The following is a 19,620-nucleotide window of genomic DNA, read 5'->3' on the forward strand; positions in this document are numbered from 1 at the left end:
GCCCTACTTTTCTAATCCTCTAAAATATTGCACGCTTGACTTGCTAGTCTTGAATACATTCTTAGCCTTGAGTAACTCTCCTAGTTACTGTGTGGGTTTGTGCGTTGGTTTGAGAGAGGTGACAGACCTGACAGTTACAGTAGGAAAAAATGAAGTTCATCTTGTATGACAAATTATCAGTACTTTGTAATTCCCAACGTTCTTTTGTGACTACCTGTCTGAAAACTCTTCGATGAAAAATTCTTTAAGGGAAATAAATAAATAATCAGACCATAACTTTATAGGTCCATGATACTAATACATTTTATTCTAGGACATTATCATATTTTTAAATGTTTGTGTTAATTTAATAGATAATAAATGATAGTGATGCTTATTAGATGACAATATATTTGCTTCTTTCTTTTCAAGAGGCAGTATGATTCTAAAATACAAGGGATGGATGTGTGTTGTTATATGTATGTATTTACAGACTTTTTTTATTGTTCTGCTTAAAAATCTACCTTCTCCTTATCCTATTAAGTCCAGTTATAATATTATTTGCCAGTGTAACTCCAACTTCAGCTTGGTTTCTTTGAATATATTCTCAAGTAATTCAATCAGAACCGGTCCATTAGTCATTGACAATAACTGTCCCATTTTCTGCTAAATACTTCGGGCTAACCAAGTAAAAAACATTGCTTTTTTATTCCCTTTAGGAAATAAATTATAAAAAACTCATTTCAAATGCAGAGTTCACAGTGGTTAGTTTTATCGATGGAGTAATGACAATAGTCTTGCTTACCTAGTACTGAAACTATGCTGTGTGTGCTCTTGTGTAATTACAAGAACTGGTTTGGGGTGTCAGCATAGTGAGCTCTCTGTCCCAGGTTTTATATAGGCTTAACAATGAATTAATTTATTTCCATATTTAGCTCTTACTCAAAAGTAATGAACTGACCTTTGTTGGTTTTCACAGTTTCTCCTTATCCAGATAACTATTTTGAACTTGTATATTAATTTAAGGAACAGAAATCAAAGTTGTAATGGCATGTATGGTCATAGAAGTATAGAACAGCTTGGGTTGAAAAAGACCTTAAAGATCATCTGGTTCCAACCCCTTTGCCGTGGTCAAGGATGCCACCCACTATGTCTGGTTGTTCAGGGCCTTGTCCAACCCAGTCTTGAACACCTCCAGGGATGGGGTAAAACAGTGTTTTTTTACCAGAGCTGTTTTTGGTTAAACTGCAAGTAAAAGATTAAATTGCCACAAATAATACAGCTATGAAATTAAGCTGAGTGCTTATACAGATATAACTTTAAAAAAAGAGAGCCTTTAGGAATGATGTGTCCCACTGTACAGTGAATTATATAACCCCATATGATTTAGAAATTTGGAGGGAAAATGAATATGAGAAGCTCAAAAAAAAAAAAGTTATATTTAAGGATTCGTTAAATCAGTTTTCCATGGGACAGATGTTCATTAACACTTGCCTATTTATTTTTGTCAATTCAGAGGGTTTTATTTTAGCTGTAAAATAAACATACACAGAGATGTAAACTCGTTTTGTTCTGTTGCTCCATGTTCTGCGCTTGGATAGAGACAGATGCATTGACTGTTCATTTTGTAGCAACAGAGAAAATGTCACTTATATCATCTATCTGGGACCCTGGATTCCAGGATGAATATTTAAAGAGACATGTTTAAAAAAAAAAAAAAAAAAAGTAACACGCATCATAATTGTCAGTCTTATCTAGCTAGCCAGTAAGATAAAAAGCAAAGTGTTATGGAAATTCTCCAGACTTTTTTTTTTTTTTTTTTTTTTTTTGTAATTGAAATACCTATAACAATTATGCTTTTATTCTATTATTTGGCAGATCACAAAAATTACATTAAAACAAGCAATCCTACTTGTAAATTAACCATGGTGTAATGTGTGTGTGTTTTAATTCTGTCCTTTAACTTTTGCCACTGTGTAACTGGGAGGCAGCTTTTCTTCTTAGCAGAATATGAACTAGACCAACAAGCCACGTTCACCTCACCAAGTAAACAGACATTCATGTATTACAGTGGAACACTTTTACAAAAATCAGTCCTTTATTGTTGCCTTTGTGGATCCTGTTCCAGGTGCAGAGAATCTCTTTAACACAGGCCTTAAAAGCATCCATAGTGTTACCATGTGCTTGAAAATACCTTTCTGTAGTACAACAAAATACATTTGATATTACCGATGATCCCTGAATGTTAAAATCAAAGTTAGGATCAACAAGCACGGTAAACATAAATGAATCTTTTCTACATCATTTAATGCAGTGTAAATCTGCCGAGCACTTTGTCTTTGAATTTTATTTGCTTTTCTTTCCCACCCCACATGCCAAACTTTTATTGCTGAAATGTTTTGGCTTTCTCGGGCAAAAAACTCTTTTCTCTTTTATATAGCAGCACTTTTCTCCATAACAAACAAGATGTGACTACTTCCAATAGAAATGTATTTAATGTAATGTATTAAGCTCATTGAGTATTTTTAGTGCATTCCTATCAAAAGAAGATGAAGCACGTTTCATAAATCTATCCATTTCTTCAGAAGCCAACTTTTCATTTTCCTTCTTCCAGTTCTGGCTTGGCTTTTTTTTCTGGCTGCTTTCATGCAGGTCATGAGTCAGGACTCTTTTTCCCTGGAGAAATCAGAACTTCTCCTTTAAAAATAAAATAAATAAAAGTGGATAAATTAGATGGGAAATGTCCTGGAGCAACTAAAAGTTTGTATTCCAGATGCCACTGAAACAAATGAAAACATTTCTTAAGAGAAAAATGGCTAATGAGGTAATTCTCAGAGGTCCAGTAAAAAGGAGGAAGCTAGGGGAAAGTGGAGGATTTTGGTGTTTTGCAGTCCTTTGTAATCCTCTTGTTTTGGGTTACTGTGAGGACTGAGGAAGTTCCCGTTTTACACAGTTTGGTGGCCGAAACCCCAAGTGGCTGCTGCAAAAGCATCAGAAAATGCAGCTCTTTTCCCTGTGAGCCCCTCACCTGACCCAGCCTCCCAATCCCTGGCTGCAGCACAGATCTGCATGGTGTCACTGCTCACACCTCACAAACCAGAGAGAAAGAAAGGAGCCAGAGCAGTAATGAAGATTTCTTCCCTAGTTTCATAAAATCATCTATAGACAAATAGTTACTGCAAAAACTTTGCACAGAATATTCTGCTTAGCTGTCATGCTATTGTATTTTGTCCTCCCTATAACATTATTCAGTCTGTAATTAGGGCCAATTCCTGCCTCTCCTCTCAATTTTGGTGAGGGGAAGAGCCAATCCCTATACATTAACAAGGCTGAAATTTTCTAACAAACATTTGTGAGATTAGAAGATTTTGGGTGCACCCTAAAACAGTTCTGTCTGTCTGTAGTGAACAGCAAGGTACTTTTTTGTCTTGTTATAGCCTCCCTGTTGAAATTATTGGATTATTCACATCAGCAAATGTACTGGGAATAGGGATTTTACAGACAAACCTGCCCTTTCACTCATTATCTTATTACATGAAAACATATCATGGAAAAAATGTATCCAAATTAAAGGGAGGCAGGCAGGTAGGAACTTCTGAGAACTAACCAGGTAATTATTTCCAATGTTAACACTAGTCATATAGGAAATTAAGGACTTTTTGAAACATTAAATTTAGCTAGTTATAGATGTTTTTAAAATCCAAAATAAAATTCTGGACTTTAATGGCATTTTCTAAGGCAAATTGCATGGCTTTTTATTTTCTGTTCATGTACTGTGTTCATTGAATGAATAAATTTTAAGACAATGCATGGACAAAAGATGATGTGTTAGTTCATTACTGGACCTAAAAGTTTGTTTTTATAATTCTTTCATCTCCAAACTGTATTGGTGCTGCTCATCTTTGTTGTTTTCTGCACTACCAGAGGATTATTTCAAAAAAAAAAAAAAGAAAAGCCATTAAAAAAATATATATATATATTCTACAGTATTAACTTTATCTGATTGAACTGCTGATTATTTTTTTAAATTTATAGTTTATCATTGTAATTTTTAATTTATTTATGATATATATATATATATATAAAGCACCTGTCATCCTATTGATAAACGCTCTTTGGAACCATTCTGATGGCAGCGGTAAGAACAGGTGCTGGTCTGTCAGTACCTCTACACTTCTGTTTCCAAATAATTAAGAAAAAAAAAGTTTTACTCATACCATGATTTTCACACTACTTGCTGTATTTGTGCCTTATTTGAAAAGGGAAATATAAGTACAGCATTTTTGACAAATAAATTGTATAAGCTAAGAAAAACTGTAAATATTCTGTAAGGAGCAGTTAGGCTCTCTGCATGTCGGCAACCAAATATCCAAAAGGTTTCAAGTTCTCTATGCTTGTTTGGATCCGATGTTATCCTTTAATTATCTCTGTTATTCCTTCTTTGAGGATAAATATTTGGACTTCTTTAATGTGTTATCTTGGAGAAGTTATTTGTACCTGGAATATAGAAGGTGTATATCCTATCAAGATATACGTGTATAATAGCATAATCCTTACAGCAAACCCATGCTAACATAAAATTATTTTACTAGACTGCAAAATTACAGCAACTTGCACCAGCATTCCTTTGTGACGGTCTCTGGTAAGTAAATGTCCAAGGAAATCAGTCACTACAATTTTGAGTAAGTAGCTCTTACTCAGTTTGGAAACACTTACCATTAAGATACTAATTTCTGTGTTTCTGTAAAGCAGCTGTAACATTTTGTCATTATGCTGTTCAAGTGTCATGATCACCAAAATGTCACTGCTGGTTTTTTACTTATTAGCTGGGGGCTGTTTTGCTTTTGCAACTGTTGTCGTGAAGTAGATGTTCACTTAATTGGCCTGATTTTATCTTTTCCTTGCAACCATCTTCAGGACAGTAGATTTGTCTGATGAATCTCTGCCATTATATCAGAGACCTGCAGAAACCTTGGCTAGATCAGCCAAGGATGTGAAATTTTCTGAAACACAAATGAGTTTATCTGATTGCATTTTGAAAAAACATGGATTTCCAGAAGGGCTGAATGGGGATACTACACTGTCCTTCTCTTCTCTTGTAGAAAATTAAAAAAAAAAAAAAAAAAAAAAAAGCATAATGTAAACACATTTTTCTGGAACTAACAAGACCACACAACTACTAAATTAATGAAATATTGTTGGTTTTGACTGAGTAGATAGAAAACTACAAGCAAAATATTTATTCAGTCTGGTATGTTGATTTATGAAAGTGCATTGGTCTCTCACTTCTGAAAACATTGACACATCTGCAAGCACTTTTTTTGCTGAACTAACTTGACTAGCTCTATGTGAAAGTTCACAAAAAACAGAAACAATCATTTTAATCAGTAAAGTCATAAAGCCTACAAATCATCAAAATATTATCCCTTCCAGTAACTACATATGAATATCTCAAAGAAATCATAGTATCTCAATATGTTGTGGGTTTTGATTGCTTGGTTTGCTTTTTTTTTTGATCTGTAGCAATGAAAAATTAACAGCAAAGCTAACTTATCTGGGAATTAAACATATTTCAGATTTCAGTGAGTAAAAGCTATTCTGCCCTATTGCAAATATTGCAGTATGAGAATGGGTTTTGGCAGTGCAGCAGGGCAGCTGAAGGGGTGCCAGAATAGTGAGTGTGGAGGATGACAGGCTTATTTGGCAAAATTTTAGAAAGCAGGTATAGAAAATGGCATTAACTCACTTCAAGTTCATGCCAAGCCCACTCTTCAGTGGCAATAACTACTTAAGAGATTAAAATCAGTAAAGATGGATATAAATTTACATTTCTTGCACATTGCAAGGGTTGCTCTTTTACTGCAGTGTTTCTTAGGCTATATCTGTGTGTGTGTTGTTGTATTTCAATTATTTTTTTAATATGCCTGAGTCCTCCACTGTGGTGGGTTTTATTTTTTTTGTTTGAAGAAAAATCTGTCCTCCCCCCTCCTGTCACCTTAATTTTTTTAAATAGGGGGGTGAATGTCTTCTATTCTGGGATACTAATAATTTTGCATATTAAGACTATTCCCATGTCTCTGAATTTCTCCTTTCTCTCTCCCTGTGAAACATTGTTTTAAATGACAACAAATTCTTTAGCAAGCTGTGAAGAAGATTTGACAGGAAATTGATCTTGCACATTTTCTGAGAATGTTATACTTTGAGTAGTTTCTCCTGAAGGACAATAAAGATTATGTAGAAGCTAAGTTGGTAGTGAGAGGAAAGCAATATGGCTTTGCTTCAAAAAACAGTTCTGTGCCTACAGCATCTCAATCAGTGATCCCCAAACTTACCTCACTGCTGCTCTCCCAGAGATGCTGTGCTGACCCCAGTGTTTGGAGCAGGGGCTGCCAGGAAATCCGTTTTCCTTTGCCTGTCATAAAGCGCTCTGTGTGTGTGTGTGTGTGTGTGTGAATGGACTGCAATATTTACAATAATAATTTGATAATTCCTTTTTTGCCTCATTGTAGAAGATTTATTTCACCATCTAACATCTTTCTGCAGGTGGTGCAAGGTAGTAAAACATCTGAACAGACAGTGGGAAAAAAAAATATTTTTCTTTTCATTAAATGGAAGTGTGAAGCAGTAGGCATAAAATAATGAGATATTGTGAATTCCCAATTTTTATGACTCTGGTATTTCTATTTTTACACGGTAAACTCTGACTAAACAGAGGAGTTCCGTGATCAGTGCCAGTACTCTGCCACAGTGTTAAACCTACACACAGGTATGCAGTGGGAGCTGGGAGAAAATGTTAGGAATGAGTCTTCTACCCCAGCCAGTCTCCCTCAAAATAAAAGTACCAAGTGACCAAGGGCAATATAGTTTGTATCGACACCACAATAAATCCTTGAGTTTTATTTGAAATAGGAGGAAAAATACCACGGGGAATACTATAATGTGCTTTTACTGTGTGTATCCCCTGCAGATTATTTGCTGCTCCTAAGAGAGTGAGTGCTTTGCAGGGGATTTGCTGTAACTTGGCAAAGACAGCTCTCAGCAGGAATGGCCATGTAGAAATACAGTCACACTTAAGAACCTCTGAGCAACAGTTACTGATTTGACACTGGCTAAGTAACTCTACTTTTTTTCTAAAGAAACAGAGATGGAGGTGGGCAGTGAAGGTTAAAAAACAAGGCAAACCCTTCACAGAACCATTATACCAAATTCTATGTAAAGGAACTTTTCTGTTCAAAAGAACTTTTCAATACAAGTCTCTTCATCTAAAGCTCTTACTGTAAGCTGCTTTGTGCCCTGTTTATTGAGGAAAAATGGTATAAATATAGTGCATCTGAGCAGGGTGTGACTAGAGGGGTGCAATGGGCTTCTGGTAAAGAACCACCAAGACATTGGCTGCCATCCTGCTGGTGTGAGACCAGTGTAGAAAGGCTATGTCAGGTGAAGGCAGCACTTCCAGGGATCCCTTCACCTGGGAGCCATTGAGAACCAATACTACATTTATGGGTAAATTCTAGAGTTGCATTTTATGGGTAAATTCTAGGCAGTTGCTGGGCAAGAGTTATCTTCTCATGCCCCGCTTTTAATTTTTATGTTTACTTTTGGGCTGTGTTTATATTCAGTAAAATGTGTTTGCAGTACTGAAAACTAGGCTCAGGGAGGGATCTGTAGCACAGCTGTGTCTAAACCCCCCTTTTAGGGAACTGGCTCGCTCAGTGGCTGCTCTTGAGGATCTTCACATACCACCGTATTGTTGAACAAAGGAGGCATATAAAGCAAAGAAACTCTGACTGGCATCTCCCTGTGTCGATGTCTAGGTACTTCTGCAGCAATTGAAGATTTTGGGGCTGTAGCTGAGGAGCATGCCTGATCCTGAGTGGACACTTGTGCTGTTTGAAGAGGTGAAGTAGGTGCTTTCTGGCATCAGCTGCACAGTAGCAGTGATGTCTGCTTCCTAACTTATTCAGGTCCTAACACAGGCTTTGGTGATTACTCCAAAATTTCTGCTTGAGCAGTAACCAGTATCAACTTGTTTCTCCCAGTGCTTAGGCATGGTATAGCTGAGTGGTCATTCCCGGAGCCAGTATGGCTGGCCACATTTCCCCAGAAATATCATCCAGAGAGATCCCAAATAAAGAAAGCCCTAACCTAATAGTGTGTTGTGGTGATTTCTTTCCTGCTTGAACAAGGAGGGGTAAATTCCTACTTGAGAGCTATGCAGGAATTAAAAAGGCAAAGCAGCCTCCTGAGATCATGGAAAACAGACACAAGTTCAATGTGAGAATGAAATAGGAACAACTGTTTCAAAAATTTATCATTCTAGTAAACAGAAGCAAAATTCAATCTCATCTTATTGACACCATCACCATCGAGAAATCACATAGTAGTAGCTAGAAATCAATTTTGGAACTACTGGCCGGTAGAAAGATGGTCTGGGACATACAGCAATATGACTAAGCTTTCTAATCAGAAATGATGAATGTGGGTACTGTAACTAAGAACAAATGCTGCACTGAGTTTCCACAGACAGAAAATCCAGCTGGGGCAAGGCCAGTTCTGCACTATAGCTAATAGGCAAACCCATTCTCTACAATAGTTTTTTCCAGGCTTTCTTGTTTCCCTGACTCTACTGTCCTGTGCACCTGTGGACCAGCTTGAACCTTTCCTGTTGAGCAGTACACAAAGTGACAGCTACCTTCATAGAAAACCTGAGGCTGTGCAATGTTTCAAGTCTTTCAAACTCTGTAGTTAACATGGGATTTCTCACATCTCAGGCTACAGCTTAAGGATGGGACAGATGAAATTTTCCATTACTCCCAGGTGTGGGGTTATAGAGTTAGCTGTCACAGTTGTCCACATTCTTCTCTGACTACAGTTTATAGAGTTGGACAATATGCACTATCTCTTAAAAGTAATTTTTGGCTTAGATTTCATTGCTTTTACATTGGAACAGATGTTACTAAAGTTGATATTCACTTCATGATGGTATTAAAAACAAACGAACAAAACCCAATAAAACACTTTTTGAACTCCAGAGCAACACTGAACTTAAGAGCCCAGATTCCCTTTAAGTAGCGTGGTTAAAACATTCTTCTCACTGGGATTGTACAGTCAAATGTTATGTTTGTGTCCTTATCCTCAAAAGTCAGATAAATAGCATATCATCTAATTAAAGAAAGTACTACTACTAAAGTTAGGTATTTTGCTGCAGTTCCGTTTATTTATGTTTTTAAAAAGTAAAATGTCTTGTTCTTGAGCCCAAGCAATTATTTCCTTATGTGTCTCATTTGAGCCTGTTTCAGTTACAATTCTGTCTGGAAGCTTTCTCCTTCTCCGTGTTACCCACGTGCTTGAGAAATACAACATTGTTGCAATCTTCTCAACTTTTTTACTTTTTCCACTGAATAGTTTTTCTTTCTAAACACACCCAGACGAAAGATGGATGTTTATCTCTAAAAACTTCAAGGACTGACATAGCCCAAAACAATTCTTGTTCTTTCCCAGGATCTTGTTACCTGAAACAGATGGTGGAAGAGAAGAGGAGTCCTTCAGGACACTTTCCCTGAGGAAAGCAATTGCCTTTAGTGACAGTTGAGCAAATGTCAATTTTTGATTCATAAGACACTTCTATATTTCAGGAAAAAAAATCTTATTTGGAGCAACTACAACTTCTCAGACTTTCCCACTTTCCCACAGAATGATAACAGCTGAAACTTATGCTCAGAATTCCTAAATCAGCCTCAGATTTTTAAAATTCCACTTGAAATCTTCACAGATACTTTTGTTTCTATATTCTTCAAAATATCTTCATATAGGAAAAGAAAATAATAGAAAACAAGTGAAAACTTCTCACTCATGGTAGGAACTAAAAAACAACAACAAATGCTTCTCTGATAGGTAACGAAGTCAGAAATATCCATAATTTCATGCTGAATATGGAAAATATGCTTGAATTAACATGATCCTTACTCTCTACTACAAAGCTTGTGGACATTCTTAGTAATTCATTTATTTATTTATTTATTTATTGCCGACTTTTAAATATTCCAGAAGGAACTAAAATCAGAATGTTTAAAATTAATTTGAAACTTTTTTTACAAAAACTTTCTGATCCTGGGATATAGCATATATTTTACTGTTAGAAAATTGTTATGCTTTTTTAAAAATGAGGCCAAAATATAAATTGACCCGATATATCCTGATGTAGAAATCCATCTAAAATGGCTTAAGCTTAAGCAGTGTGCACAGCTCAGTGTGTCGATCCAGGTTTTATTTATTTTGTAACCTCTGCTTACAAGCTCAAGTGTTTGCAGTGATCTCTGCATGCTTTGAACAAGGACTCTGGTGCAAATCTCCCAGTACTAAAATTAATTCACTGATGTAAATCCTGACTAAGTCATTTTGGCTTAAAGAGACACTTGAGAAAGTGGGGACAGAAGGTAACCTAAAGTGTGATTTGCCACCAAGGTGTTTTGATAATGAGCATTGTCTCCTCTGCAATGCCCAGATGTCTGAAAACCCAGTTTCTGAAAAATACACCCTGTGCTTCCTCTGCAACATGGCATGCAGTACAATCTCTCTGTCCATAGGAAACATCTTGTTTTTATATTTTGTTATAAGCTTCTTATTATATTAATATATCACATAATTACTACGTTCGTATTAATATATTACTATAATGCATAAAATAATTAATGCATTTGTTATTGTTGATATATAAAATTATCATTATAATATTTGATTGTGTTCCACCAAGGGAAGAGATTTGTTAACAATATCAGGAGAAGTAGAATCACACAGTTGCAAAGGTGGAGGGAAATAACAAGAACTAAAAATCATAAATGTTCTTGATTCTTACACAAGGCAAGGTTTTAAACCATTTTAAGCAGAAGTGATGACCAACATCAGTTTGTAAGAATAAAGTCCAGGTGTCTCTGAATGTCATCTTCTTACTGACTTCAGAAAGGAAAGATACTCCAAGAAGCTAGAAGAGTTTCAAAATAGGCATAAAATTAACTCTTCTTTTGGAACAAGGACTATCCATTTATCAACAGAAACCAAGCCCTGAGTGTAGACAGTCTCCATATAGATTAGATAAAGGCTCAACTGATAAAACCAAGAGAATTTAAGGGAGAAAAGATGGGCAAAGACCAGAGAGCTCCTGAAACAAACAATTATCACACATTTGTTCTATTAGCAATATAGGGTGAGATCTTTACCTGGTGTAATTACCATAGAAGCAATGCAACTAATTGTGCTGCATGGCAGCAGTAGCTGTAGTCCATGTGAATTTACTCAATCTTATATTCACATTCTAAGTGTAACATATTTTTTCCATGCCATAGTTGCTGTGCAAAGGCAACAAATGGTCTTCATGAAGTACTTTCTTCCCAGGCAATACAGTAAATTAACACTTACTGGACATCTGTTTTTTATAACAAATATTTCTAAGCATTATAACTTCTCTGATTCAGCTTCACCTTAGATGGTTTATTTTTATAATAACAAAGAGGAAAGAAATGAATTATACTGAACTTTTCACCATTCACTGGTCTTTATTACAGCAAAATTCTCTAGGATACAAGCTGCATCCAACATTCAGAGCTACTAAAAGTTTTGTGGGGCCAGGAGCCAAAGGAATGGGTTGGTCTGAGCAACTTTGCTCTTTCCTCACTAGCAGCTCAAAGATCCTGCACTACATTTTATGCTCCTCTTTCTGTTATCTAGCACTTCAGTTCTTCTCCCCTGTGACCAAATTCTTTAGATTGTCATCTTGTTTCTCCGGTCTTGCTAGAACTGGGGGGCTGTACAGGAATTAACCTTATAACCCTCCAGTGTCTTGGTGACTATTAAATGTGTTCAAGAAATCTGCTTCTTCCCATAGCTCTTTCAAATCAAAGCTAATGCAACAAAACAATAAATTACCATAGGAAAGGATAAGTGACCTTACAGAACAAATTCTGGCTTTTCTGCAAGCTTCAGAGCCTCATGCATTCCTGCAGCCGATAGTTTCCGGTTGATATTTCTATATCTGCATTGCAGGAGGTTGCGGTAAGTTGTCCTCAGGTCCCGATTGAAGAAGGCATATATAAAAGGGTTAATGAGGGAGTTTGCATAACCCAACCATAGAAATGTTCTTTCAACCCACAGTGGGATACAGCTGCACGCTGTACCACAGATAAAGGGCCTGGCAGTTGAGAGGAGAAAAAACGGCAGCCAGCACACGGTGAAAGCCCCAACAATAATTCCAAGTGTAGTGGCAGCTTTCTGTTCTCTCTTAAAGATGGAAATGTTTTTCTTGTCGTTCTTCAGGAGTCGTGAAAAGTTAGTACATTCTTCCGATTCTTTGTGCAGTTTTACAGCTCCATTCATAGAAATCCCTTCCATTTCTTCTGGCCGGGGAAAACCAGCAAACTTGTGTTTGGCAGCACTCCTCTTAGCAGCTTTGTAAATCTGATAGTACATGAAAAGCATCACTGACATTGGGATATAAAATGCAACTGCTGTGGAGTAAATTGTGTAGCCAAAGTCTTGACTTATCAAACAAACCTTTTCATCATTTACGTTTTTGGCCCAACCAAAGAGCGGGGGTATGGTGATGGAGGCAGATAGGAGCCATACACACAGGATCATTTTAGCCATACACTTCCCGTTCTGCCTTACAGGATACGTGAGAGGTCTTGTTATTCCCAGGTACCTAGAACAACAACATAGAGTTTTTATATAATGCAGTGGTTAACTAATAAGAATGATTTCTCATAGTCTGCTATTAAATATAATATCTTTAGCTAAGGTTTCTGTTTTTACATTTTTCAATGTATGTATTTCAAACTTGTAAATTCGTGTATATACCTTTCACTTTAAGATTTATGGTGCTGGTATTTTGTATAAAAGCTCTTTCCTAGAGGGAAATCTCTAGCCACAAAGGACTGGGATTTTAATGCAGTTGTGCAATCTTCATGCAGATAATTAATTTTTTGGTTATTAAGGAAATTCTGAAACCCAAGTTTTATTCAGCTAACTTATGCAATCTTGGTGTATAGACAAGTGCATGCTCCACAAACATATAGTATATTTTTTGAGTGGATGTTTAAGTTCAAAGAAGCACGCATTCATCTTCATTCCTTTTACATGTTCATCACTTTTGAAGATCCCTGCCACTAATCTGAGATGATGAGTTGTCTTTCTTAGTTTCACATTTCAGACAGGCACTACAAACTGTAAACTTATGTCAAGAGTAGATTATTTCAATACTACAATAATTCTTTTTAACATCATTTAACTAGAAATGACATTTATTCGATATCCTAACTTCTACCAAACAAAATAGCAATCTATCACGGTGTCAGTTCAGGAAGACCTGTGAAAAAAAAAACAGTTTTACCAGAAGCTAAGTTTAGAATGGTAAATAATCATAAACAGACAAGAAACATGTTTACAACGTATCAAGTTTTCATAGAAAAAATGAAGTCTGCTGACAACTTCCACATTTCCAAAGCTATGAGAGATTAAACCACTTTTTTTCTTTTTGTTTGTTTGTTTCTTCCTAGTAAAACATTTATCACTATTGCCTCATACAGCTGAACAGCAAGATCCTAAACTTGTTTGCTCTCAACTACAGAAGGTCTCCTTATCTTCTCTCTAATGATGGGAGCTTCTCTTAGATGGCATTGGATGTTTGGTGGCTTTTGTTGTTGTAGTTGTTTGTTTGTTTCCACCTAACATTTATACTTGAAATTTGGTTTTTGCTCAGCTGGAACTTAACTTCCTGTTAACTTCTCAAATGGTTCTTTTGTTCCCTCCCACACTGCCCTCCCCCCCCCCCCCCCTCCAAAAGGAAGAATTTTGAGAAAAAGCAATGTGATTCACATCGCTACCTACTCATAAAAGACATGGTTTCACATCAGGTTTCAGAACATGGCTTGGGTTTCAAGAGGTACCAGCATTCAATTATACAGTGAAGGTTTTGGAAGGTTATAAACAAGAAATATGGTAATATGAGTATATTCATTTTTATCTGAGAATTTTTTCCTCTCCCTATTCACCCAGCAAATCAAAATACAAGTATTTTCCCAGCTCTGCAGAATGCTGCAATGTTGATTTTACTGCAATGCAGTAAATTATGGCCAGTGCTGCTGCTTTCAACAAGAACCCAGGTATGCTACAGTATTGGAAATAAAAGGATGCATCATTTCATGATCTGTTCTGATGAGTAACAACAACCACTGTCAACAACGTCATTGACATTTATATTACTGATATGGCAAGTTTTATGCAAAGGACAAACTGGTTTATTGTGTCCTATTCTTGAAAGCAAACACAAGCAAATGACAGCAGTTCTCTATTGTGCCAAAGAAGTTGTGCCTGGTGGTGCTGTGAGCTAGGAGTATTAAAATTGGCTGGAATTAAGACACTAGGATGTATGAACATGGATCACAGCATTAGAAAAGGTTGTTTCTTGTCCACCTCATCATCATCTTTAGAACATAACCATCACCCCAGTGCCAGGGGCCTTGGGCATACTGTAAATGTCACGGAGATTTCTATTTTACACAATAGTAGCCAAAACTAGTTGCACTGCTAAGGAGGAAGACTTTTCCAAATTGAGGAAAGAGGAAAGTTGCTCAAACCAACCCATTCCTTCTGGGACAGCAGTGGCACACCCTTAAAATTTGTCTGAGCATAGCGTGACTTAGCTACAAAAGAGCTAAATGCACCGTTTGTGCAGAAAGCTTCCATATCACTTACAGTGTATTGCTTAAAAAAAAAAAAAAAAAAAAAAGTTGAAAAACTATTACTCAATTGCTCATTAAAAATAACATGATTACGAGGTGAGCTTCATTATGTAGCCAAAATAGTTAAATTAGGTTTCTGTGAAAATCAGATCTGTGGGCTACACACGCTGAATGCCTAGTGAGGTATCAGAATATAACAAAAAGAATTAATGAAAGCAAAAGTATACTGAAAAGACTTAAAATTTATTGGTTTTGCCCTGGCACCACTTTTTTGGGGAAGCTATCTGAGCTTCAAAAGTGCTATTTGAAATTAAAATACATTAATTAACATAAAAATATACCAGCATCCTTTCTGCCTTATTCATTTTGGTAAATGTAGTATGATGGGAAAAAAGTCAGCAGGCATAAATGAAGGAACTTTATCTTTTTATCTCTATATGAAATCTATTACCCTTGAAAACTTACTTGCAACTTCAAAATAATGTAAATCATTGCTGTTGTCTAATACACTAGAGAGTGTCCAAGACTTAATATATTCATGAGTTTCAAAAATGTGTCAAATTCATTGCAAAAATATACTTTGTAATGTTTAATCTTTAATTACTACCTTCAAAATGACTAGAGGTAAATCAGCTGAATTTACCGTATCATTCCAAAAATACGTAACATCTTGAGGCATTAATGCTGGGAAAGATTGAAGTCAAATTCCCCAAAAAACCTATTTCGTGTATCTCAGACATCCACATGTCTGAAAGAAGTGTCTTGGACTTGCTGTTCTGAGATGTTCCTTTTCCATGCCATAGATGTTTGTTTTGATCTTGGCAGGAAAGAATTCATGCCTCAGTTCTCAGTTGTAAGAAAAGGGCAATGCAATTTGCTATTCTTCCTCTGTGGACTTTCCTGAATACACAGCTATGCCAGACAGGGCTTCTTTACCACCTATTCATATTACACCCAGCACAGTGGGGACTAAATCTAGGTTATTCCACAAAAGCTCCCTATTGCAGGCACCTGGCCTTTACTTCTCACTCTGCATTGTCTGATGCTGTGTGCAGCACACCCAAGTGCAGGATCCTGCCCCAAACCACTATGGGATCACTGTTATAAGCACGACACATGGTCTGGTCACAGCCCTGCTGCCTCTCCAGAAAGGCGTGAATGAAAGAGTGAATGGAGGGAAAAGAGCACAGAGAGCCTAGATACTAGCATCTAGAGCATACAACAACAGAAAGAAGATGGGAACTTTTCTTGTACTACATCACTGAAATCTGGAAGACAATCCCTTGCTCAAATAGCTCAAAGTAAAAACAGAGAATGTAGACCAAACAGAGGGAAATAGTGAGGGGCAGAGTAAATTTGTTTTTAAAATAATGTGTAAACCTATGAGCACATCCCCAATTCTGGACTAATTTCTTTTGATTTCTTCTCTTTCCTATTGGAGGAATAGAAATTGCTTCCTGTGCTGCAGTCTTGTTCAGGTGTGAGGCACAAGGGGTGCCCAGTCCTGGGGAGGAATAATCACTTGCCATCCCCTTTCTGTAGTTCTGCTCATACATAGGTGCGAAGAGTTTCCTCCTCCTTGGAGTGCTATCATCGACTATTGTGAACAGCCACCATTTGCCACATTTACAATAACAACAATGTAAAAGTTAAATGAATAAATCAATGAATAAATCTTTTTTTTTTTTTTTTTTTTTTTTTCCCTTAATAAAGATCTGGCTTCCCATGACCTAGTGTTCTTTCCCAGTACCTCTAAATTGTTACAGACAGTAATAAAACCAGTACAACTGTATAGGAGAGCATTCAAGGTTTTCTGTTTGGTTTTGTTTTGTTTTCTGTCTGTCTTTTTGATGTTGATATATTACAATGATCTATTAGAACCATTTTTGTCCCACAGGGCTAACACAGTCTCCATTGTCACTTTAAGTGCAGATCACACAGGCATTTGTTATGAGTGTGCTCAGTATGCTAAATACTACAGAAAGCACTGGGCTGTAGCTTACATGGAGGGTAGGCAGTGTATCACAGAACAGGAATCCACAGACCCTGGTTCCCATCGCTGGCACGTCATTTTATCTTACTGTGACTCTTTGTATTCCTTCTTCCCATCCGTGCTTTTCTTAGCTATTTGCTTGTTGTGATGGCTGTCATATTCTACTGCTGGCACAATGATTATCAGAACAAGAACTGGACTGCTACTGTGTACCACTTGATGTTACTAGATATTGAAAAAAAAAAAAAGGAAAAAAAAAACCAACACCCTACAGGCTCAATACAATTTCTTTTATTGTAAATAAGTTTACTTTATTCTCTAACCTAGAAAACTGTAAAAAATAGTTTGCTTTTTCTCCACTACTGTGAAATGAGTTCACATAAGCATCTCCTCCTCATCAAAAAAATTTCCATGAAGATATTTCTCATCATCTGCTTGTGAGTAACTCTCCATTTGTGACTGAAGCAATTCCATAGACACAAAAGAAGATACAAATTCTTTCTCCAAAAATAAAAAAGCAGCAGTGCCAGGCATGGTAGCATTTCAGGTTAACCAAGCATGACTTTTTTTTTTTTTGGTGGCTTTTTTTTTCCAGCAGAAAATTCATTTTTTTTTTTTTATTTTTTTTGTTTCCACCTGAGAAAGCTAAATATCTGTTATATTTAGGCTGTAAAATGGAAATTTGTTCATAGCTAGACTGGAAATTTTGAGATAGGTATATTCCCCCCACCTTCTGATTTATGAATAAAGCAAACTGAGACAAACTGAAACTTAACAGCTACATCAACTTCAACAACAGAAAGAAAATAGTATTAGGATAGTCCAATTTAGCTCTGTTATTTGTCTGTGACGATAGTCAGAGTTACAGAAAGATAAATAGCTAAGAGCATTAAAACTGTTTGAAAGCCTCCTGAACAACCCAATAGTAAATTGAATCAACCATGACATGGGGATTGCTTATGCTTTTTTTTGAAGCACACGCATATAATTCCTTTGTCTCTTGTCTCCATGTGCTTTATAAGTAGATAGAATTCGATTTTAATTAGTTCACGTTTGTTTCTAAGACTTTATCTGTCTGGTTACTCCTTATCTATCTTATCTATCACTTGGTTAATCCTGAATCAGTTTAGCATCTGCCATGTGCAACATTAAGAGATACTTAGCAAGAATAGAAGAAAAATGCCATTCCTAAAAGCTATCAAGCATTCAGAACCATCCCTATACCAATCTATCTAGAATTATTTTTTTTTTGCTTATATTTTGGTATATTAAAAGACAAAATAAATATAAAAATAGCATACTGAAACAGTGGTCAAATCTATTATTTTTGTTATGGTTACACTGACCATCCTAACAGAATTTGTCTTCTTTTCAGAACTACTGTGTACCCGCTGAATAGGAAATGCTTTGTCCCACAGAACTGCATTTAAACAAATAAGCTATACAAACTGATCAGAGAAATATTATTCTTATCACATATTTAAGTAATTGAGATGGAAGCAAAGGGGCAAAAACACAAAAAGACTTAAGTGGTGACGCATAGGAATTAAAGTGCATGACTATGCACTTTATGTTATGGTTTATGTTATGATATGAAAAGTGACCTTGTTAATTATTGTATGATGGCCTTGATACCTGCCTTTCTGCAATAGAGGCTGGCCTCATAATCACTTCACGATAACTGCCAGTTTATTGTTACAGAAGAGGAATATATTTCAGAAATATATAGTAACAGAAGTACTCTTCTTCACAGAAGTTACTGATTCCATTGCATACATGACAGCTTTCGGAGTATGTATTAGATCACTTTAAAATGTAGACATTAAGTATTGTGCAGTTTCAGAGTGAGACAACAGAACTAAGAAAATCAAACCATTAGTGAGGGCAAAAAAAAGACTTTGTTCAACTTCTTCTGTGCTCCATCTGGCTAAACATTGCATCTTTTTTATGCAGTGAATTAGCACATAGTCTATAAAAAGCCTCAGCACAGTCTCCAGATTCCACTTAATTGCATTTGCTAGAAATGGTTGAGGTCCTAATTTCTCCTTTGTAGTCAATGTTGAATGCTGTAACATGAAAGACCTTAAATGTATGTAGTGGTATCTATTATGTTAGAAGCTTACTCTTCATGTTTCAAGTTCAACATTATTGATACTATTGAAATAGTGATACTTAAATTGTGATGTTTGGAATAATTGTAATGAAATAGTTGCTATGCTTTCAGCAAGGTTAACATGTTCTATTATTTCTCCTTTTGCTCTCAATTAAATATATTTCCTATAAATAACTTATCATTACAAAAGGAAGACATCCCTACTGTTGGAGTGGATATATGTTAAATACAGTATTGTGCTTTTATTGTTCATAGTAAATGTTCTGATGATCTTTCTTTTCCTCAAAAATTATTGCTTATTCTTGATGGGACTCAAGAAGCATATGTTTTCTGGCAGTAGAAAAAGATTAAGTCAATCAAAACTCTTCATTCTAAAGGAATAGAATTTCCCTAGTAGAAGATTATGTTCTCCTCTCTTACCTTTCTCTCAGTTTTCCTGTACTTTCATGGACTCCCTTCCCCCTGTATCAGACATTTTAATATTTATTTTAATTCATTCTTTTATTTCACTGATTCTATTTTTATTTCACTTTCTTGCTCTGCTTTATTTATATTCCTTTCTTAGTTCTGTATATTTCCTTCTTAATTTTTGCCTACTCATCTCAGACTTCTGTTCCACAGAAGTCTGCTGTCATTCTAACCAATTTGTAACAGCCGTATTTCCAGAAAGATATTTGCAATGTCTTTCCATTAAGTCTTTCTCATCTTAGTCATAATTTCTATAACCATATTCCTCTTTCACTTCAGACCTCAGAAAATTTCTTTTAGCTGTTCTAACCTTTTGCCTCTCATTTTCCCATTGC

At 36.0% G+C, this 19,620-nt stretch overlaps 1 protein-coding gene across 3 annotated transcripts in view; it reads right to left on the reverse strand.

Moving 5' to 3' along the window:
• Positions 1-2,055: 2,055 nt before the first annotated feature.
• The window catches only part of HTR7 (5-hydroxytryptamine receptor 7), a 36,881-nt gene continuing 19,316 nt past the window's right edge, over positions 2,056-19,620 (reverse strand). The window contains exons 2-4 of one of the 3 annotated variants that reach the window (XM_084525894.1): positions 12,526-12,673; positions 11,927-12,429; positions 2,056-2,676 (exon numbers count right to left, since the gene is read on the reverse strand). In XM_084525894.1, the coding sequence (XP_084382020.1) occupies positions 2,640-2,676; positions 11,927-12,429; positions 12,526-12,673 (688 nt within the window). In that variant the 3' untranslated portion in view covers positions 2,056-2,639. Of the gene's footprint in view, positions 2,677-9,174; positions 12,674-19,620 lie in introns of those variants that run through there. The other 2 variants (XM_084525892.1, XM_084525893.1) reach the window with 2 other exon arrangements.

Source organism: Aythya ferina, assembly GCF_964211825.1.
Source record: "Aythya ferina genome assembly, chromosome: 7".
NCBI classification, from domain to species: Eukaryota; Metazoa; Chordata; class Aves; order Anseriformes; family Anatidae; genus Aythya; species Aythya ferina.